This window comes from Maniola hyperantus, chromosome 7 (assembly GCF_902806685.2).
Source record: "Maniola hyperantus chromosome 7, iAphHyp1.2, whole genome shotgun sequence".
Taxonomy (NCBI): Eukaryota; Metazoa; Arthropoda; class Insecta; order Lepidoptera; family Nymphalidae; genus Maniola; species Maniola hyperantus.
In genome coordinates, this window is record NC_048542.1 from 14,808,533 (window position 1) to 14,831,792 (window position 23,260).

Sequence of the window (23,260 nt, forward strand, 5' to 3'; positions counted from 1 at the left end):
CATTAACCTAATGGTAAATAATGACGTGTTAAAAATAGAAGAGGCCACCGTGTGTGTTTACTAATTTATTTTCATAGTATCATATCTGTCTTATGGAATTTTGCTGTGGGGTAAAAGCGCCTGCCGCTTATTGAGAAAATTTTTGCATTGCTAATTTGTAAGGGCAATACGTGTAATATTTAATAACTTACATTTAATTTTTTTGGACAAAGAGTACACCATATTGGAATTACCATGTAAACCCAATGCGCAATAAATAAATGATTGATTGGAAAGAAAAAAACATTTTATTGATTGATATACCTACTAATTATGTTTGGTAGGCTTTTGCGCGGTCAGGTTTATTTTGTATTATATAATAATATAAGTCATTAACTTGGACGATCTAACCTAGATTAGAACGTCCAAGGTCATTAATAAGCACATTTTCACTATCGAAATTTTAAATGAAAATTTCGTTATATAAAAAATACAAAAGATTAAAAATGATATAAAATAAGTAAAAAAGTATGTGCATATTTTTTAAATATATATTTTTCTTATTTTTACGTTGCATTATTAGTTTTTGGGATAATTACCTATTAAGTGAGGTGAATGTATGCAAGAATACGCTACGCTGACCAAACACTGGTTTTAAGTAATTAAATACGAGTAATAAATTCTTACTTCTACTTTTGTTTCTGAAAAACTATCGATATATTTTAAAATATCGATACGGTAGCATCGCAAATCAATTTGACTGTCTTACACTCGTAATGTCTTTGTATGTTGATGTATATAACTTATTAGTGTGCGTAAAATGTAGTAGTGTTGAAGATTTAGATATGTGTGTGTTAATAATGACACAAAACTTTGTTAAGTGAGTGTGTCAAGTTGTCTATGTAGTGTTTCCTCGTCCCGCACCAAAAGTGACAGAAATTTTTATTCGTAATATTAGGCGCGTTACAAGTCCATAGGTTAGATCGTCCAAGACAAAAGACATTAATTATTAGTCCATAAACTACTATGTGATTAGACTATTAGCAACGTGGCTATTAATAATTTTGTTCATTCATCCCGCTAATTGAAACATCAAAGTGACACTGTTTATAAATTGGCACGCTATCAACTATCTGAAAATCGTTAAACGATAGTTTACGCGACAAATAAATCTATTTTAGGACTCTAAGGGTTAATTAAATACCCAATTTATGGTTTGGGATAATTTTAAACTACATTTTGCCTTAAAAACGTAATCTTACCTGGATCTTCTTGAAGGTAGTGGAAACTTCAGTGGCCCTGCAGATTTTCTCCTACACACACTGGGGACGCCTAGCATGTTATCTTCCTCCTCAGTGTCAGATGTACTATCCAGATTTACTAATGCCGGTGCCGATCTCCTTCTATTTGCTTTTAAATTGGGGACTTCTAACATGTCTCTTATTACTTCACAATATTTACATGACGTCGCCTTTTCTATGTATGCTTTCGTGATTTCATACGCATAGCTCTCCAAAAAACATTTATGACAGCCGGGAACATAATTTGTTTCCGCGTCAGTTGATTCTTCGCTGGGATCCTGTTTTTTATAGTGCATTTTTTTCTCCATTGCCGATATGCTTCCGTCTAATATTCTCTTCTGATCCTCTTTAGTTTTCTTCTCTTCTTCTTCAAGCTTTAGCTGTCGAATCTCTTTCAAGCATTCCGCTTGGTCGTTATAGTATTCAACGCAATGGCGCTCGCTCTTGGATGACTTTGTCGGGCTTTTTTTCTTAGGTTTTCTTATTCCTATGTTTATATTGAGAGGTTCAATTCTTAAAGATTTCATTTGTTTTATTATGTGCTCTTCGACATAGGGGTAACCATAAGACGACACTTCGTCTACGGCATTGGCAGTGTTCTGATCGTTAATAGTTTTGGCACGAGCATCGTCTTCGTTTCTAATAGCTATTTTATCGTGTTTACCTAACTCTTTGATCTCGTCGCTCTGCCCGTTGATTTTATGACCGGTTTTTTCTGTACACTTTACAGACGACGAGTCGTCATCTAGGCATGTTTCGTAACCATCGATTTCATGGTCGATGTACAATAAGGAGTTGTTTTGCTCCTGGACGGATATTCTTGTGGTCGCATCGTAGAAACTGATGTCATCCTCAGGGGAATTAAGACTTTCCTTCAGATTTTCATAATTTTTCAATTTTTCCCTACTTGCATCCGATTCTTTCCAGTACTGTTCAAAACTTATCCTTTCTAATCCCGTTGGAGTCACTGCAAACACCATTTCGTCAGACGTTGACAAATCTTTACTTTGTTGTTTTGATAAGCATCTTTCCCCATCTGCTCCTTTTCTATCAGCAGATTTACTTCTCATACTTAATGTTCTGGGTGCAACCAGAATGTCATCTTCGGTTATTGTCATATCATCATCATTTTCATCAATAGAGTCATCCGACTTAGATGTTTTTAATTGTGTGATACTGTTTATTTTTTCAACCTCGTTTTTCTTTCCAATCGCCATAATATCTTTATCTTCATTCAGGCTGTTGTCTTTTTTATAATCATCGTAGCTTATATCGGCCAAAGCAGACAACTCTTCGTCTTTTATAGAAGACTCTTCAGGCTCTAAACATATTTGCACAACTTCCAACCCCTCGCCATACTCTTGTAAACATTCGTGAAAGGAATCCATTCCAGTGTGATCATCTGATGCCAGAGAATTGATACATTCCTAGGGACAAAAATATATATATATAATTTAGACGCTTTATTTTAACTTACAAATAATATTGTGAGGTGTAGTAATGGAGGCAAAAAGAAAACATTAAAAAATTTTGTAAAACATTTATTACAGCGCAGAACAAAGCATTTTGAATAACATTTGAAGCTAATATTAAAGCTCAAACATCAAAAATATTTATTATTTTAACAACGACTTATTTATTTATATCTTACCTACAGGATATAAACATTAGCGTCTTCTCCATAATATTCTTTTATAACATAAGTTATTTTTATATCGATCATTACCTATCGATTTATTTTATAAATGCTAGGCTTTAAAACTAACCAAGAAGACTTGGATCTAGATAATTGAAACCCACGTCAACTTTTGACCTAGCATTTTTAACTACTGGCTTATAACTACAATAAATAATTATAGCGCACACACATTACCATGTTGTTGAGTGTTGTAACGCGTGAATCACAACACTGACAGTGCAACATTACGGCATGTCACGGGGCCGCATTGTACAATAGTTATTTAATTTGTAGCAAAAATCATCGACGGACTGTCGTAGATAATCGTACTATAATATTCCAAATCTACAGCACAAAGTTATCTAAATATATAAAAAGAAAAGGTGACTGACTGACTGACTGATTGACTGACTGATCTATCAACGCAGCTCAAACTACTGGACGGATCGGGCTGAAATTCGGCATGCAGATAGCTATTATGCCGTAGACGTCCGCTAAGAAAGGATTTTTGAAAATTCAATTGAAAGGGGCTAAAATAAGGGTTTGAAATTTGTGTAGTCCACGCGGATGAAGTCGCGGGCATATGCTAGTCTTGGCATAAAATAGACTGCTGGATGCTGCTTTCCAAATTTAATGTTTTCATTTATAGCATGCCGCATTTTTGCAAGTTGTTGCAGCCTTTAGATGGTTCGATTAGTCTAATGTCATCACGCCAATATTGCGTCACAACACGGTGATGTGTTTGCAACATAATTCTCTAATTGTCTATTAGCGGCTACTATTGGTATGCTTAAATTAAACTTACATTCTATGATATGTTTGTGTACTATACCTGTAATATCATTAAGAATGGATAAAGATCAACTTCGAGATCTCTCGTCATAAGATTTACCTAGGTAGGTATACTTCGTCAGGTACAGGACAAAAAATTTGTTTTCTTTCTAAATCTTTGATTTTTATTTATTTTAAGATGTTCCTACATTAGGAATAAATGTTTTAAATATGACTAAATTTAAAGTAGGTATACAACGTTAGTTTTAGTTAACGCAAAAACCGAAACATGTATCGAATATTTTTACATAAAGAATAGATATACAAAATTTCAAAAATATTTAATGAAAATCTACGAAGTTATGAGCTTGTTGTGTTGTGGCGTTGTCATGGCAAAAACATGGTCACCCCAAGCGAGCGGCTGTGAGCGAATGAGACGGCTGGCGTCGATCGCGTGCGCTCCCGCTTGCACGGCTCGAATCAGCTGGTGCATGTGGTCATTCAACTAGGTGTCCAAACTTGCAGGATTTTAAAGTATTTTTTGATCAACCAACCGGCTGTAAAAATGGTTGCAATGGATTTTGTTATATCTACTATCATGTCTTACATTTACTAAATATTATATTAATACACCCTCCCAATGGATATGAATAAGCGACGAACATACAATATTAAGTACCTATCATAATATTCACAACGTCGCGCGACTTTCTTACAAAAATAACACCAATTATATATATCACATTTAATTGACTACAACACAGACGAATTGCTACGTTCCAATACACAACCAAGTAAACCAAGTAGGTACCTCAGCCTTACTGAGCCCTATGTTCAGCCTATAAGCCTTATGTCAACATACATTTTATTCTATTCGAACACCATAATGGACAATAGGTACAGTAATTTGATTAGGCCTATCTATTACTTACCGAAGAATAAACAAAAAGTAAAAAAGAACTTGAAAGTGAAATTTGTCTTACTGACTGCTTAGTTTTGATATCTGAGCTCGTTTTGTGGGTATGGGTTCTTTGAGTTAAGCATTACTACTACTGAGCACCTACTAATCGCACATCTCTGTCGAAGATACACACAGGTAGTCTCCACGAATTTCTTGGTAAAGGGACAATAATTGACTTAATCTAATCCTAATAATTTATTATCTAACTCTAGTATAGTAAGAATATTAAGAGGAAGAAAGACAAGAGAAGAGAGTTAATTTTTGTGCTAGCTGAAGCGCATTGTTTCACACATTTCACAGAACATAATAATTACTTACATTAATTAATAAAAATATCTGCGTTAAAAATATTAAGTACCTATGAATATAGATAATATTTGGCGTCTATGGGGAGGATGTGTCTAGGTTAATTGACGAACCAATCGAAATAAAAAAGATAATATTGCCACTCTTAAAAAACATTCGAAATTCAATTAGAAAACATAGTTTTTTTTGTGATTGGTCGGTGTCTCAAAATGGTCAGCAACCATTAAGATTTGGTCTCTATAATATTTTACGTAACAGAGAGAGATAGAGTAGATAATATTATAATATTACACAGAGATCTTTTTTGTCATTTTATTTAACAGTCCTACAGTGATCGCAAAACCAGTAGTTCAATCTGAACACGAGGCGTATGACTTGCGCAGTGTATAGAAACAGATCTCAACGAGGCTTGTGCCCTTGGATTAAACCTGCGCAGACTGTCATGTTGCAACTTCAGTTTAAGATCACTGTGTCAGTCCACAAACCTCCGACGGCTCAGCAAATTCCATACAAACAACGCATTTGGTTCTATTCTCCTGTCATTTCAAGATGATTTCTGCTTTGATCTTGGGCGCCACTCCGAAGGGGGCGTCAATGACGTCATGGGTACACTGCAGCTGAAGATCCATGATGTCTCGATGGAGGGACATGATGAGGCGGAGGATTTTCGTGAAATACTCCAGTCTCTGGAAAAGGACATATTGAAAATTAAAAAAAAAAAAAACATAAAAATTTCTAATTAATTAATAACTGTCTAACTTATAGCAAACGGCAAGGTTTCACAAACGTGGCATTTTTTTTATTGTGGTGGTGTGTATCTAAACAAGCCACGATAGCCTAGTGGTTAAGACGTCGGCCTCTTAGTCGGGGGTCCAAGGTTCGATTCCAGAATTTATCCGGAATTATGTGTCTTTTAAGCAATTAAATACGATTTGTTTGAGTAGTGAAGAAAATATCGTGAGGAAACTTGTATGCCAGGAAATTCTCCATAATGTTCTTTTTTTTATTCAGATACAAGTTAGCAATTGACTGCAATCTCACCTGGTGGTAAGTGACGATGTAGTCTAAGATGGAAGCGGGCTAACCTGGAAGGCGTATGGCAGTTTTTAATAAACCCATGCCCCTTTGGTTTCTACACGGCATCGTACCGGAAAGCTAAGTAGGGTGGCAACTGGCTACGGCTGAAGCCTCCCACCAGACCAGACCAGAAATCTAAAAATTATAAAATTCCAAATCCCTGTCAGGAATGGAACTCGGGACCTCCCCCTAATAAGACCAGAGCGCTTACCACTGCACAAGGGAGGTCGTCAAGTGTGGCAATTCGCACTTGCCAACTTGGCCAGTTCTTAAAACGTACATAACTGCGAAAAGTTTGAGGGTTGCGTGCCCGAGCTTGTACCCTGGAGCCCCGAAATAAGAAGCCGACGTCTTAACTATAAGGCTATGTACGTAAAATAAATAAATAAATTATACAAAGAGAAATTACGAAATACATTTTTATATACAACATAGAACTACAAAGAAGCATGCAAAAGAATCAATTGTACACTAAAGGGAAAATTTCTTACGCTAATTAAACGAATGCAAAAACAAATTAACAAAATTAAATCTTAGAGCGGTAGTTCAATTCCCTTTATTGTACAAAATATGCATATAAAATCATAAATGCATGCTTTAAGAACTTCATTAATAAGTAAATACTGCTCTAAGCATTATGGAAAAGCTTAAAAGTTATAAGCGACTTACTTTACGATTTTTCCCCTCAGTGTACAATTTTTAACACAACACAAAACAGGATCTTCGTTTTTGGGACTGACTGTACCGAGAGAGAGACGAAGCTAGAAGCGATAACGCCTTCCTTGTCTGACATATAGCTTTGTCTCACTCTATTGTACAGACGCGTTCATAAATTTATACGACGTGAAGCAATAAAGTCCTTAAATGTAATTTTGACCATTGTCGTACTGATTAAATAACAACTTCTTTATACAAACAGGATTGTAAGTTTATATGACATTAATTTTTTTAATAGTACCAACCGCGTATAAGTTTGTACACTGCCAAAATATTATCCCCCTAACTAATAAACATTTTATAGCGGCTATACAAGTACACAGCTAGTTATGATTAATTGTCTTCTTTCAAAGGAGATGGACAGAAATTGTATGGACTCGTGCCCCAGAATGTACAAAGATGATATATGTGCCATTTAATACTAAAAATCTTCTATTTTAAGAAAAAAAGTAGCATGTTGTTTTGCAGTCGTGGCATTAAGTTTGTGATAGGCATAAAAAGGCTTCCATCCAGGTCCGTAAAGTAAAAAACACCGGCCAAGTGCGAGTCAGGCTCGCGCAACGAGGGTTCCGTACTACAGTCGTATTTTTTTCGACATTTTGCAGGATAATTCAAAAACTATGATACATAAAAATAAATAAAAATCTGTTTGAGAATGCACAGGTGAAGACCTTTCATATGATACCCCACTTGATGTAGTTATCTTACTTTGAAAATACTAATTATTAGTTTATGCCTGGCCATAATTTAATTTTTTTTGTGTGATGTAAGCCTAAATTCACGGTTTTCAGATTTTTCCCCAAATGTCAGCTATAAGATCTACTACCTGCCAAATTTCATGATTCTAGGTCAACGGGAAGTACCCTGTAGGTTTCTTGACAGACAGACAGACAGACAGACAGACAGACAGACAGACAGACAGACAGACAGACAGACAGACAACAAAGTGATCCTATAAGGGTTCCGTTTTTCCTTTTGAGGTACGGAACCCTAAAAAAGGAAAATCTTGTACAAAATCGATTTAAATACTTATTTTTTTCAATTATTTTCAGCGCCTGCTTTTAAATGTAAATAGAGATTTAAAATTAATTGTATATTTTATTATAATACCTTTATATTTGTTCAGCCTGGGGCAAATTGTGTCTATCTCAAAATTAAATTCCATTTAAAATTACCGATGTCAGAAAGAGAGAAATCGGTGAGATATTCAACCGCTATAAAACGTTTATTAATAAGGCCGTTTTCAATAATATGTTTTAGTACTATGTATATCCTAAATTGCAGTTGTTCATCAGGAGGCATCTAAAAAAATTGTAGATATTATGCCAAAACGTTCAAACCTCTTAAAACCTTCACCTCTAAAATCCCGATTATAAGTACCCTTACTATAAATGCGAAAGTGTGGTTGTTTGTTGGTTTGTCCTTCAATTACGTCGCAACGGTGCAGCGGATTGTCGTGATTTTTTGCATGGGTAGATATAGATTAAAACCTGGAGAGTGACATAGGCTACTTTTCATCCCGGAAAATCAAAGAGTTCCCACGGGATTTTCAAAAACCTAATTCCACGTGGACGAAGTCGCGGGTATCAGCTAGTATTTTATAAAATAATTAATACTCACAGCAATTGTAATAGTAAGTTATTTAGTACCAACCTGGCTATTATGCGCGCTGTGTCCGTTCGCGCGCTCTCCACCCACCACTGTGCTGCAGGGCAGAGGTTTGGCGATACCTATCGTCACGGTACCTGAAACAACATGAACACATCATCACCATCATCATGATCAACCCATTACCGCCTCATCGCCATCCACCATCAAGCCTCAATAGCTCAACGGAGCAGATTGAAATCCGAAAGGCCGCCGGTTCCAACCCCGCCCGTTACACTTTTGTATTACCTGCTCCTAGCACAAGCTTCTAACGCTTAGTTGGAGGGAAAAGGGGATTATTAGTCATCATTGCCTAATTTTATTATTAAAAAACCATCGCCGGCCCACTACTGAGGACGGTCAAAGCTGAGCAAGTAAAGAGTGAATATCTTCTAGACAAGCGCGCTCCATCTTAGGCTGCATTATTATTTTCCAGCAGGTATGATTGCAGCCAAGCGCTGGTCTATACATATTATATTTAAAAAACGATTCTCCTCTCAAAATAAGAAGAGTTTAGGCCATAGACTGCCATGGTGGCCCGTTGCGCATTAGCAGACTTCACACACCTTTTGATAACATTATGGAGGCATGAAGTTTCCTCACGATATTTTCCTTCACCGTTAAAGCAAGTGATATTTAATTGCTTAAAACGCACATACCTCCGAAAAGTTAGGTACGTTCCCGAAATCGAAGCCCGACCTCCCGAACAGAAAACAGACGTCTTAACTCTTAACCACTAGGCTTTCACCGCTCTTATGAACACTGTATAATTAATTTTACGCCGTAAACCAAACTAAGACAGCCACTACTATACCTATCCGTGAAAAGAATTTAGTATTGCGCTCTCTCTGTTACGTAAACCCATACAAATGATAGAGGCAAAAATCTCAGAGAGCGTTAACCATTTTGAGACACCAATAAATCACAAACATGTTTTCATAAAACATTCGAAATTCAATTCGAAAATGTTTACAAAAACATTCGAAATTCAATTAGAAAACATAGTTTCGTTTGTAATTGGTACTTTCTACTCACACCCTTTCTACTTACATTGATCCATGAGAAACAGAACTAGACAATAATAAAGTAATTTTTTCCCAATGAAAACTACCACAACACAACCATTATGAAAAAGATGTGATAACTTTATAATGATTTTCATAAAATATTCCATTTATCTTTATTAACATCAAATAAATTATACAAATATTGATAGAGTTCTTTCTGCAGCACAATAATTATTATTACACACTTGATAAGATAAATTCTATTCACATGATTCTGTTCATACTAAGTAAACGTTGCGTGATCTTTTCGAAGAGTTTCATAAATAAAACGTTAAAAAGTTCATGTAATAAATAAATAAATAAAATAAAACTATTTTTTATTCAATTAAACTTTTTGAAATAAAAGTATTTTTGAATCGTCAGAGGCATCTACCATCACCCATATTATATTAGAATTTTAAAGAACTTGCAGCACTCTTATTGATTTTGTAAAAAAACTTCAAAAAAAAGCTAAACACGTCTCTACTAGTTGCGGAACATTTCGAGAAAGAGTTTTAGTTTCCAGAATGTGAACATGTTTTTCATGTCTTTTATACGTTTTCGAATAAACTATCGTTGTTTGTTATTGCTAGTAAACCAAAAGTAACACAATGTTTTGTTTTTTGGCAGTTGAAAGATATTTATGATTTGTTATTTTCGCGTGAGCAAAAATACATGGCTATTGGCTATTGGTAATTCTTTTTACTGAACTATTCCGATCACTTTCACGGGAATACACATACTTAACTCATCATAACACATCACTATACTATATGTGTTTGTTTGATTTGATTTTTTCTTTGATTTTCGGGGATAAAAAGTAGCCTATGTCACTCTCCAGGTCTTTAACCATACCCATGCAATAAATCACGTCAATCCGTTGCTCCACTTTCGCATTAATAATTTGGATAGTGATTGTTTGATCCATCTATAGTCGACGCATTTTAAACTGAGTCGTCGAGTTATCTGTCCGTTTCTCTCGCACTTACCTACGACCTGTAAGTGCGAGCGAAACAGTCAGATAACTCGACGACTCAGTTTAAAACGCGTCGACTATACGAATATAATAAGACGCCCGTCGGCAGTCATATTAAGCGATCAGATATATTAAGCGTCTACTAACTGTGTACTGGTAAGAACTGGTTGGTTACCTTTCGGTGCACTCTTGATAGCCCTGACAGCGACAGCAAGCGGGCTTCTAGAAACATCAAGGCCGTTGACAGACACCAGCCGATCTCCCGGCGACAACCGCCCGTCCGCCGCCGCCGCCCCGCCGCCCACCACGGAGCGGACTACGATCACAGAGCTACCCGGCTCGGAAGGATCCTGCACCAATGAAAAAGAATTCATCATCGTCATCAACCAATATACGTCCACTGCTGAACATAGGTCTCTTGTAGGGACTTCCACACGCTACGGTCTTGCGCCGCCTGGAGCGGCTCCCTGCAACTCGTCTGATGTCGTCCGTCCACCTAGTGGGGGGTCTTCTAACGCTGCGTCTTCCGGTGCGAGGTCGCCATTCCAGCACCTTGGGACCTCAACGTCTATCGGTTGTACGAACTATGTGCCCTGCCCATTGCCACTTCAGCTTCGCCACCCGCTGAGCTATGTCGGTTACTCTTTACTGAAAAAGAATTAAACATAACCATCATCATGATCAACCTATCACCGGCTCACTACAGAGTACGGGTCTCCTCTCAGAGTTAGAAGGGTTTTGGCCATAGTCTACCACACTGGCCATGTGCGGATTGGTAGACTTCACACACCTTTGAGAACATTATGGAGAACTTTCAGGCATCCTCACGATGTTTTCCTTCACCGTTAAAGCAAGTGATATTTAATTAATCAAAAACGCACATAACTCCGAAAAGTTGGAGGTGCGTGCCCGGGATCGAACCCCTGACCTCCGATTAGAAGGCGGACGTTCTAACCACTAGGCTATCACAGCTAAATGAAAACATATTATTTGCTAACTTGGGCTAGTATACTCTATCCGCCGAAAGAAATTAGTATAGCATTAGCGCTCGCTCTGTTACGTTATCCCATACAAATGATAAAGACGAAAATCTCAGAGGGCGTTAACCATTTCGAGGCACCAATCATGTTGATATTCAAATCACAAATATATTTTTTAAAAAACATTCAAGATTCAATTCGAATATGTTTTTAAAAAAATACATTTGTAAAATGTTTTAGAAAACATTCGAAATTCAATTAGAAATTATATATATTTCATATAATATATGTTATAGTTTAGTTTGTGACAGGTTGGTGACTCAATAGTTAGCGCCCACTGCGATGTTCGCCTCTATCGTTTGTATGGGATAACGTAACAGAGAGAGTGCCATACAAACTTCTTTCCACGGATAGAGTATAAGACTTTATTGCACTGTGATCTTTTGCGCTCCAGCTCTTCCGTACAGAATGTGTTCTTACCAGGTAGTCCAGGATGGAGAAGCCCAAGCCACGGTCCTCCTTCTGCAGCTCGATGTACTCCACCTGGTCGCTCCACATCGCCAGCCCACTCAACGGCTCCAGGGACCGTGATCTATTGCGCTCCAGCTCTTCCCTACAGAATGTGCTCTTACCAGGTAGTCCAGGATGGAGAAGCCCAAGCCGCGGTCCTCCTTCTGCAGCTCGATGTACTCCACCTGGTCGCTCCACATCGCCAGCCCACTCAACGGCTCCAGGGACCGTGATCTATTGCGCTCCAGCTCTTCCCTACAGAATGTGCTCTTACCAGGTAGTCCAGGATGGAGAAGCCCAAGCCGCGGTCCTCCTTCTGCAGCTCGATGTACTCCACCTGGTCGCTCCACATCGCCAGCCCACTCAACGGCTCCAGGGACCGTGATCTATTGCGCTCCAGCTCTTCCCTACAGAATGTGCTCTTACCAGGTAGTCCAGGATGGAGAAGCCCAAGCCGCGGTCCTCCTTCTGCAGCTCGATGTACTCCACCTGGTCGCTCCACATCGCCAGCCCACTCAACGGCTCCAGGGACCGTGATCTATTGCGCTCCAGCTCTTCCCTACAGAATGTGCTCTTACCAGGTAGTCCAGGATGGAGAAGCCCAAGCCGCGGTCCTCCTTCTGCAGCTCGATGTACTCCACCTGGTCGCTCCACATCGCCAGCCCACTCAACGGCTCCAGGGACCGTGATCTATTGCGCTCCAGCTCTTCCGTACAGAATTCTGTCGAAGAGTATTGACGAAAAAGTATTAATAACTAATAAGGTCATGATTGTTATCAACCTATCGCCAGCTCACTGCAGAGCACTGGTCTCCTCTCAAAGTGAGATGGGTTTGGCCATAGTCTACCACGCTAGCCTTGTGCGGATTGGTAGACTTCACACACCTTTGAGAACATTATGGAGAACTCTCAGGCATGCAGGTTTCCTCACGATGTTTTCCTTCACCGTTAAAGCAAGTGATATGTAATTATTTAAAACACACATAACTCCGAAAGATAGAGGTGCGCGCCCGGGATCGAACCCCCGACCTCCGATTAGAAGGTGGATGTCCTAACCACTAGGCTATCACAGCTTCATGCTAACCAACCACTAATAAGGTCACATCTAATAAGGTCACATCCTCCAAATTTCTTTTCCTGGAAAGAGAGCAACCCTTGCCATGCCTGACTCCAGTGGGGATGATATCTAACAGCCCTTGGGGTAAAACCTCTTCCTTTCCGCCAGAAAGGTATCTTTTTTAGCGCTAGCGCATTTATTTTTAGAAATTGTATTTTGTAAAAGAATAATTTGATTTTCGGTTTTCAGGTGTGGTGCACTTTACCAAAAGCCTGAAGAGATTTTTTATTATTTTGATTGCTTGCATAAATGGAAAAAAGCGGCCAAGTGCGAGTCAGACTCGCGAAGTTAGTATAACGCTCTCGCACTGTTACGTTATTCCATACAAATGATAGAGACAAAAATCTCATTGGGCGCTAACCCTTTAAGTTACCAACCAATCATAAACGAAACAATGTTTTCTTATTAAATAAATGAATACTCATTTATTTGAATATCGAATGTTTTTTGAAAATAATTTTGTGATTGGTTGGTTTCTCAAAATACATAGTTAGCGCCAATAAGATTTTGTCTCTATCATTTGTATGGGATTACGTAACAGAGAGAGCGCTATACTAACTTCTTTCCGCGGATGGGGTAGTCAACTTACCATCATGATCGTGACCAGCTGACATGACAGTAGAAGCACTACACAGAGACGCCACAGAACTTTCAGACTTTGCTTTTATTAACCGCTGAGGTGGTGCGAGGAGATCTTGAAGGCTGCCGCCCACGATGCTACTCTAGAAGAAAAGAAAATAGGTCAAATATCAGTGGAAAGTAATGTAAAAAGTCAAGTTCAAAAACTCTATGAGGAGGTTTACGTGTTTACAATACATTAATGGCAAACACGAATGTCTGGCGCTTGACATGATAAAACTGTGCCACTAGCCTATCAGGCTAACATAATGGAATCAAAGCTCTTGAACTTGGGAAGACTTGGAAAAAATCGCTCACAAGATTAGGGTCCACTTTTTGGTGGCTAGCAAATTTTCGATGGATAGGTATTATCTCGTATAAGTATAACTGAGCGACACGAACTTTAGACGTCACGCTAGTTCCGGTTGTCGAGTTCACATAATACCTTGGAATTTCTGGTGTGGCGTAAAAGTTCTTCAACATGTTTTTTATTTGCCGAAACTAAAGATTATGAATTCTTACTATCTAATAGTTTAGTTTGGCTAGCAATTTTATCATCTAAAGTACTAACCCTTGCAAAGCAATGCTCCGTCCGAACATAATGCGGTTCGCTCCGTTTCCTCACGACCACGAGCAAGACGGGTGACTTGACTGCGCGCAGCCTCGTCACCACTTCCACGTGATGTGCTCCTAGTACTCGCATTCCGTTCACCTGAAAAATAAAACAAAACCTTTTTGTCTGTTTCTTTGCATTTGTCTGCACTTTTCTGCACCACAAATTATTTACTAAACTTAGTTTGAGAATTATCTTTTCTAAGTTTTTAGGGTTCCGTACCTCAAAAGGAGGATCACTTTGTTATCTGTCTGTCAGTCTGTCGGTCGGTCTGTCAAGAAACCTACAGGGTACTTGCCGTTGACCTAGAATTATTAAATTTGGTGTAGGTAGGTCTTATAGCAGACATTCGGGGAAAAATCTGAAAACCGTGAATTTGTGGTTACATCACACAAAAAAATTAAATTGTGGTCATGAATTAAGAATTAGGATTTTCCATTTTCAAAGTAAGATAACTATATCAAGTGGGGTATCATATGAAAGTTCTTCACCTGTGCATTCTAAAACAGATTTTTATTTATTTTTATGCATCATAGTTTTTGAATTATCGTGCAAAATGTCGAAAAAATAACCTCGTTGCGCGAGCCTGACTCGCACTTGGTCTGTTTTTCTTTACCTATTTTTATGATATGACGTTATACTTGGACTCACCTCTAACAACTCATCTCCCACTTTATAAATGCCTAGTTTGAAAACAGGACTGTTTGGTGCGATTGCTCTGATATAATGCCTTGCTTGCACTTCTTTGCCCCCTACCACCCGAACCGTGCCTTCGAGAGATATGCCCAATCCACTATCCTTTTCTTTCATTATACAGCCAACCTGAAAATAAAAGAACCTTTGTTTTAATTGTATCAGCAAAAAAAGTTTTGATAAATGATTGTTTTAAATAAAAAAATATTCTGGTTCCTTAACTCAACATCATCATCAACGTTTCTGTCAATGAAAGTCGACTCTGCTCTAGTCCATTCCCAATGAGCTACCACCACGTTTTATTGGGCTTTCCTCATTTAGTTAGTAGTAGCTACCTTCCATCACCTTTATATCGACGAAGCGTTTCACAGGGTGGCGTGGTCAATCATCAATAGCTACACACTACACTTGCATGCGGTCTGCATTCTGAACATTTCAGCTCAAACGACCTTGGCTTGTAAGACAAGCTTGATCTGATTATCACTACAACTTTGGCCTATTTCAGTGGTCTTGGTTCTCCTACAGATCTCTTCGTTTCGAAACTTATCTATGACAGTTCGCCAGTGGCTCAATATGAGCTTTGTTTAGAGGGCGGTGCGGTGAGCAAAGGCCAATTCCAATAGAAGTACCAACTACCAACCTATTAATAATGGCTGTACTCACAATAATATCGTACTGGTACTGATGTCCGGGCCAGTCAGGCTCGTCCTGCAGTATGTCCCGCCACTTGTCCTGTATCCTCCTTATCTCTCGCTCTGAAATGTCATCGTCTCGTCCTATCACTATCTCTGCTTCATCGGACGGTGATGTCGGTGAAGGTAAGTGCGGTTCTATTTCAGATTCTGGTTCCACTTCTATTACCGTTGATTCATCGTACTGTAAGAGGAAAAAGTTTGTCAAATTAGCTTTAGAACTTTTTTCGTGAATTTTCTCCTTTTTCAAATAATGTGGGTCATTTATGGACATGATAAATAGTAAAGGACCCAATACTACGCCTTGAAGAGCACCAATCAATACAAACTACGAACAATGCGAATGCAATGCTATCAATTTCAGTTCCTAAATTAGGTAGGCATGCATAGTAAGATAGAAAAATCTGGAAGAACAAAGAACGTAGAGGGATATAACGGCAAATGAGTCAAAAAAGCCTGGAGGCAAAATGCGTCTGGTAGCTAACCTATAAATAAATAAAAAACATTTTTATTCAATTAAACTTTTACAAGTAAACAAGTAATTTTGAATCGTCAGCTGCATCTACCACTACTACTATGAAAATAAATCTATCCTGATTGAAAGAGAGCCTAATTGAAGAGGAAATGAAACAAATGTTCATGTTTACCATGCCAAGTATAACAAAGTATGCATGCCAAATTTCAAATCCCTGTTGTACCCCCTCAGGGGTTGATGTTTCAAAAATCCTACCTTAGCGGATGTCTACTTCATAATAGCTATCCGCATGCTAAATTTCAGCCCGATCTGTCCTGCGGCTTAGGCTGTGCGTTGATATACCTATAATTCAGTCAGTCAGTCAGGACTTTGAATTTAGATTTAAAAACAGCTGCCCAACTTACCACACTAAAGCTATATTTGGCAAGGGAGGTAACTGACGGACTGGGGGGTGCTATGGGGGATCTTCTCCCGTCCTGTGCTGCCATTGCTTTCTGCAGCCGCTCAAACCCCGCCCCGCGGAGATATCTGAAAACCAAGTATTTTGAATTATTAAAGCCCCTAAATAAATAAAGAAAAAAAAAAGTATTTTGAATTAAATTTTTAACATCTCTCTAAATATACAAAAGCAAAAGGTGACTGACTGATCTATCAACGCACAGCTCAAACTACTGGACGGCTCGGGCTGAATTTTGGCATGCAGATAGCTATCGTAACGTAGGCATACGCTAAGAAAGAATTTTTGAAAATTCCACCCCTAAGGGGGTGAAATAGGGGTTTGAAATTTGTGTTATTCATCGAGTAAAAATAATTAATCACATAATATTAATATTGTTGGGGCTTGCGTGTACAAAGTAACCTAATAAAAAGCTAACACATAATTATAAAAATTTTTTACAAAAAAAAATAAAAACCGACTTCGATACACACACACTAAAAATTGAAAAATAATTTAATTTATTACCGAATATATTATGTATACAAGAGTTAATATAGTTCCATAATAATACTTTTTGGTGCCGGTGCCAATTAGCTTTAGCTGCGCGAATCGTCTAGACTTCATATGTTTATGAGACTCCACAATGGCACCTCATTGGCACCGACCCCAAAAAATATTATTATGGAACTATATTAACTCTTGTATACATAATATATTCGGTAATAAATTAAATTATTTTTCAATTTTTAGTGTGTGTGTATCGAAGTCGGTTTTTATTTTTTTTGTAAAAAATTTTTATTTCACAATTTTTAGTGGCCCCATGGAATTATGCTATGACTGGTTAAAAATCTACTGTTTACTAAGCTATTACACTGATCGCGAGCAATTTACTCTTATCCGTTGAGGAGTTCCAGTATCTATCTTCGAAGATGTTCATCAGATCTTCACCAAATTTAAATGGGACCAACTTTGAAGTATACCCTTTCAAACAAAAAAAGAATTTTCAAAATCGGTCCAGGCGTCTTTGAGTAATCGGGGAACATACATAAAAAATAAAAAATAAAAAAAAATAAAAAAAAAAATCCGACGAATTGAGAACCTCCTCCTTTTTTTGAAGTTGAAGTTAAAAAATAAATGATTACCTTAGAGCTTTCAACCGCACAATAGGACCCCTCGCATCCCGCAACAGGGCGACCGCTCTATGATTTGTGACCCCTTGTAGCGCCACTCCATCCACCTGTAACAATAAGCAAAGCATTGCTAATTACATTATCCGCATGAAAACTTTTTTAGGGTTCCGTACCTCAAAAGGAAAAACGGAACCCTTATAGGATCATTTTGTTGTCTGATCTGTCAAGAAACCTACAACCTACTTCCCGTAGACCTAGAATCATGAAATTTGGCAGGTAGGTAGGTCTTATAGCAGACATTCGGGGAAAAATCTGAAAACCGTGAATTTGTGGTTACATGACAAGAAAAAAAAATTAAATGTGTTTTGAACGAATAATTAGTATTTTCAACTTTCAAAGTAAGATTACTATACCAATTGGGGTATCATGTGAAAGGACTTTACCTGTACATTCTAAAACAGATTTTTTTGCATAATAGTTTTTGATTTATCGTGCAAAATGACGAAAAAATACGACTGTAGTACGGAACCCTCGGTGCGCGAGCCTGACTCGCATTTGGCCGGTTTTTTTTTTATTACGTGATAGGCATGCGCTTGACGATAATCATGCCTTAAGGGCATATTCCATCTTCCTAAATCCTACGTCCTAAATGGTATAGTTTCTTTTTTTTACGCTGGAAAATGCGTTTACGCATCCCCCTCCTGGCCAGCCAGCTAACCAGCCAGCCAACGAACTGGAGGGAAGGTATGTGGGACTCCCGGCCGAGAGGCCACCGGAATACCCACTAAAACCCGCGCGTCGCCTGGTGACTGGGTTACGGGAACACCAAAGCAAACCACCGCGAAACAGCCCCCCAACAGTCAACAAAGTCACTCTGTTTTCGTAAGAAGTAAAGAACCAAAACGTATTCAACCGCAGAGACATTAGCTCTCTATATGTGTTCTATCGCCTTTATAATGGGAAGTGCTCTGAAGAGCTTTTTAACCTCATTCCACCCTCATTTTTCTACAACCGCTCCGCGCGCCACCGTAAGGAATTTCACCCTCGCCACCTGGGTGTCTGGTGCACTTCGACCGTCCGCTGTGCCAGATCCTTCTTTCCACGCACATGCAAACTGTGGAGCCCACTCCCATCGGCGGTGTTCCTACTAGATTACAACATGGGGTTATTCAAGGGGCGGACCAACAAATTCCTAAAAGGCCGGCATCGCATCGGCGCGTCTGGTGCTGCAAATGTTCATGGGCGGCAGTAATCACTTAACATCACGTGACCCGCCTGCTCGTTTGCTCGCTATCTCTTTTTTTTTTTAAATTAAAGTGTTGGATAAGTGTCTACACTGTAAGTAAGTAGGCATTCGTAAGATTACATTATTGTTGAGTAATAAAAGATTTGCGAGGATAAAGAGGACAAGTATTCAAGCAATAGAGAGGTTACGAGGTCATCTGAGACGTGACGCTTCATATTAATTGCAGGTACCGATAGCAGAAAAATATTTCAATCCTCAAGATTCATCGGAATCTAAATAGATACCATGAAAATTTAAAGCTCGAAATACCCACCGCAATATGCACATAATAATTTTACTATCCCCACTTCCGATGAATCTAAATATATAAAAGCAAAAGCTGACTGACTGACTGATCTATCAACGCACAGCTCAAACTAGTGAACAGATAGGGCGCGAGGCGTACATATATGTAATGTTGCTATTATGACGTAGGCATCCGCTAAGAAAGGATTTTTGAAAATTAAAATCGTAGGAAGGTAAAATAGGGGTTTAAAATTTGTGTAGTCCACGCGGACGAAGTCGCGGACATAAGCTAGCCTATTATAAATGCGAAAGTGTGTTTGTTTGTCATTCCTTCACGCCCCAACTAAGCAACTAATCGACTTGATTTTTGGCATAGAGATAGTTGAAAGGACGGGGAGTAACACAGACTACTTTTTATCCCGGAAAATCAAAGAGTTCCCACGGGATTTTTAAAGCCCAGATCCACGCAGACGAAGTCGCAGGCATCAGCTAGTCTATATAGAATATATAGTCTATATGTCTTTATAGAAAATAAGGTACTTGCAGCAAAGACATAAGTACTTTTTTGTTAGCTGTACCAGTGTACGTAAACTGAGATCAAGGCAAGAAAATTACAATGCAATGGGGGAGAGCTTGGATGGTCCACACTCAAGGAGTTTATTGTTAGGGATTAATGAAAATTTCATACCAAAATTACATAAGAGGCTTCATTGTTACAAGTAGGTAAATTAAGGTAAGAAAAGAAAATTACAGTGCAATGGGGGAGAGTGGATGGTCCACACTCAAGGAGTTTATTGTTAGGGATTAATTAAAATTTCATACCAAAATTACATAAGAGGCTTCATTGTTACAAGTAGGTAAATTAAGGTAAGAAAAGAAAAAATACTAAAGAAGTTATTCTAACTGCCGTACTCAGAGTCGCTTAATCGTTACTTAAGGCGAGTCGCCGAGGCTAAGCGGAAAAAAACTGGTTTTCTAGATCAAATGTTTTAGGTATTTACTATTAAATAATGGCCTTGCTAAAAATATACAATATACCTAAAGACATTGTCTAAGGAATGTGCTACTTTGATACACAATAGGAAGTACTTCACTCGATCAAATAAAATCTTGAAATAAGCCGAAATAAAAGTCTAAAACGAATTATTTAATACTAAAATTTCTGACTTGGCAAATAATTTTTATATGGAAATATTTGTCTTTAAGTACTACAGAGAACCTGCTAAATTTTGGTTTTCAACAGGACTTCTATAATTTATTAAATTCAAATTTAACGTTTGAAACACAGAATTTGAACGTTGCCAAGCGGTTTACTTCAAAGCCGCGCTGTCCGCCTCGGTGACTCGCCTTAAGTTTAGTTAAAACGAGACAGAGCTATATCTCGTGCGGCGGTAAAACCTTTGAAGGTAGGTATAGTACGCGACAGGTCGAGATGGCAATCGGGGTATGAGGCGGGAGGACGCCCCGCATACCCGCACATTGCCCGTACCGGGATAGCGCGGGGGCTGTGCGGGTGTGCGGGGCGTCACACCCCGATTGCCATCTCGACCTGTCGCTTACTATTTATGTATATTGAATTATTTTTAGGGTTCCGTATAGGATCTTATAGGATCACTCCACTGTCTGTCTGTCATGTTTGTCAAGACCCGACAAGGGAATTAAAACCTAAAGGGTAGGTACTTCCCGTTGACCTAGAATCATGAAATTTGCAGGTAGCATTGTCTTATAGCACAAGTAAAGAGAAAAATCCGTAATGTGTAATTTCCTGTTGATGTACGGAACTCTTTGTATGCAAGTCCGACTCGCACTTAACCGGATTTTTAATCGATGATAAACTATAAGTCCTTGACTGTGATCATTCGTGTAATAAATTCGATAAAAAAGAGAGATTCAGGTCAAATGCTTTTTTAGCTTTTTTATTGACTTTTCTGCTGACCGTGCTCTAGAAGCGTTGAGGCATAAAAATTGCAATTCTGAGCACACTGTTAAATATTCTGATGGCCAACATTTAGGAGTTTATTGTTGAGAGATTTAAGTATGAAAATGTCCTACACTGGATTTTAAGCTAGAATACCTACTGACTTTTGACTTCTGTAGGTAGTCATGCTGATTGCAAATAGTAGTTTTTAGGGTTCCGTGCCTAAAGGGTAATACGGGTCCCTATTACTAAGACATCGCTGTCCGTCCGTCTGTCCATCGGTCCGTCTGTCACCAGGCTGTATCTCATGAACCGTGATAGTTAACCAGTTGAAATTTTCACAGAAAATGTATTTATTTCTGTTGCCGCTATAAAAACATATTATACTAAAAAATATAATAAAATAAATATTTAAGGGGGTTTTTTACTAAACTGTACCTACTCGGTGTTGGCCCACGGTGATCATGATGATGATGATGATGATAACACGTACGAAGTCACGGGTAATTGCTAGTAGGTATCTGCATAAGTTTTTGTTGTACCATTTTGGAGATTTAATTTCTGAATTATTTTATGCATTTTTTTCAAAAGTTGTCGAAAATTACGTAAGAATAATGGGTGTTTGTTGCAAAACGATTTTATACTCTCACTAGCTTATGCTCGCGACTTCGTCCGCGTGGACTACACAAATTTCAAACTCCTTTTTAGGGGATGAATTTTCAAAAATCCTTTCTTAACGGATCTCTACGTTATAATAAATATTAACGCTCTAAAAAACATGTTAAAGAAACAATCATACACGTAAATTACTTTGTTCTGTAGACTGTACTCACGTAAGCATATTGCATGCAGGAGGTATTCGAATTGAAATATGAAACTGAAATGAAATTCTGAGCTATACGCAATCCGTTTCAGGCATTTCAGTAGGCAGGAATACCACGACAAATTACTTTTATGAGTCACAATTTCGTATGCGTAGGTTTCAAGTTTTTTTTTTCAAAAACTACTAATATAAGATGGTAGGTACTATTCTTATTTTGAAATCTAGATCAACCAGTTGATCAACTGACTTCAAAATACGTGTGAAAAAAAAAATTAAAACTTTGTACCAACTTAATAGCTAAATTAAAACATTAATTAAAATAAGAAGCTGTTTGCCTCCTAATCGGAAATTGGGGGTACGATCCCTCACCTCTAACTTTTTGGTATTATGTGCTTTTAGGTACTTAACCTAATAATTCAATAGCACTTGCGTTAACGATGCAGGAAAACATCGTGAGGAAACCTGCATACCTGAGATATCTACTCGTGTGCCTGAGAGTTCTCCATAATGTCGGTCAGTGTGGTAAACCATGACCAAAACCCTTCTCACTCTGAGAATCACCCGAGCTCTGTTGAACCGGTGATGGATTGGTCATGATGATGATCACTCAATAGCATTTATGGACGGTTTTTCCAAAAGGAACTTTTCTTTTAAGCTTTTTAGTGAATTTTACATTATAAGTCCCGCAAATTGCTATTGCACTGGAACCATGTCCCATTAACATCGAAATGACGTCATTTGACGTAAAAATATAACTAAATGTATAAACTTCAGTCCAGTGCAGACGTCACTAAAATGGCGGCCACGCGCATTAGCAATTTGCGGGATTTATTCCTTTTTGTCACTGAAGCTTCTTAAAAGAACAAATCAATATTGGGTCAGCGAACTTTTCAATAAAGTCGTAAAAAAAACTGCTAGCACTACATTTTTATTTTTATGGAGACAGTACCCGAGGGTTGTAGAGTGAAGGATGGCGGTCGTTTTAAATTGCGATTCACAGCGCATTGTACAGTTTTGTGGACGACACTTAAAAGAGAAAATTGTGAAAGATTGGAAAACGCTCCGCGAAACGAATTTCATTCCATTTTTTAGTTCGACGCGACATCGTTGAGTTGAGGACCTACTGTTGTTTTTGAAAAAAAAAAACTTTTGTCCAAATACAAAAGCGAATAAAAGATTATAAAAGGAATTGTTTAGGTAGTATCGAATAACAATAGCAAAATTTTTTTTTTAAATTTGTAACAATGCAATTGTAACGATACT

General features: G+C 38.2%; 1 protein-coding gene across 1 annotated transcript in view; it reads right to left on the reverse strand.

Annotated features, from left to right (window-relative positions):
• LOC117984082 (multiple PDZ domain protein-like) overlaps positions 1-23,260 on the reverse strand; it is a 144,502-nt gene that overhangs the window by 87,350 nt on the left and 33,892 nt on the right. Inside the window, exons 9-18 of the mRNA XM_069500024.1 lie at positions 17,738-17,832; positions 16,561-16,684; positions 15,653-15,865; positions 14,948-15,118; positions 14,255-14,395; positions 13,655-13,787; positions 12,528-12,670; positions 10,635-10,809; positions 8,444-8,535; positions 1,242-2,707 (exon numbers count right to left, since the gene is read on the reverse strand). Of these exons, the coding sequence (XP_069356125.1) occupies positions 1,242-2,707; positions 8,444-8,535; positions 10,635-10,809; positions 12,528-12,670; positions 13,655-13,787; positions 14,255-14,395; positions 14,948-15,118; positions 15,653-15,865; positions 16,561-16,684; positions 17,738-17,832 (2,753 nt within the window). The remainder of the gene's footprint in view (positions 1-1,241; positions 2,708-8,443; positions 8,536-10,634; positions 10,810-12,527; positions 12,671-13,654; positions 13,788-14,254; positions 14,396-14,947; positions 15,119-15,652; positions 15,866-16,560; positions 16,685-17,737; positions 17,833-23,260) is intronic.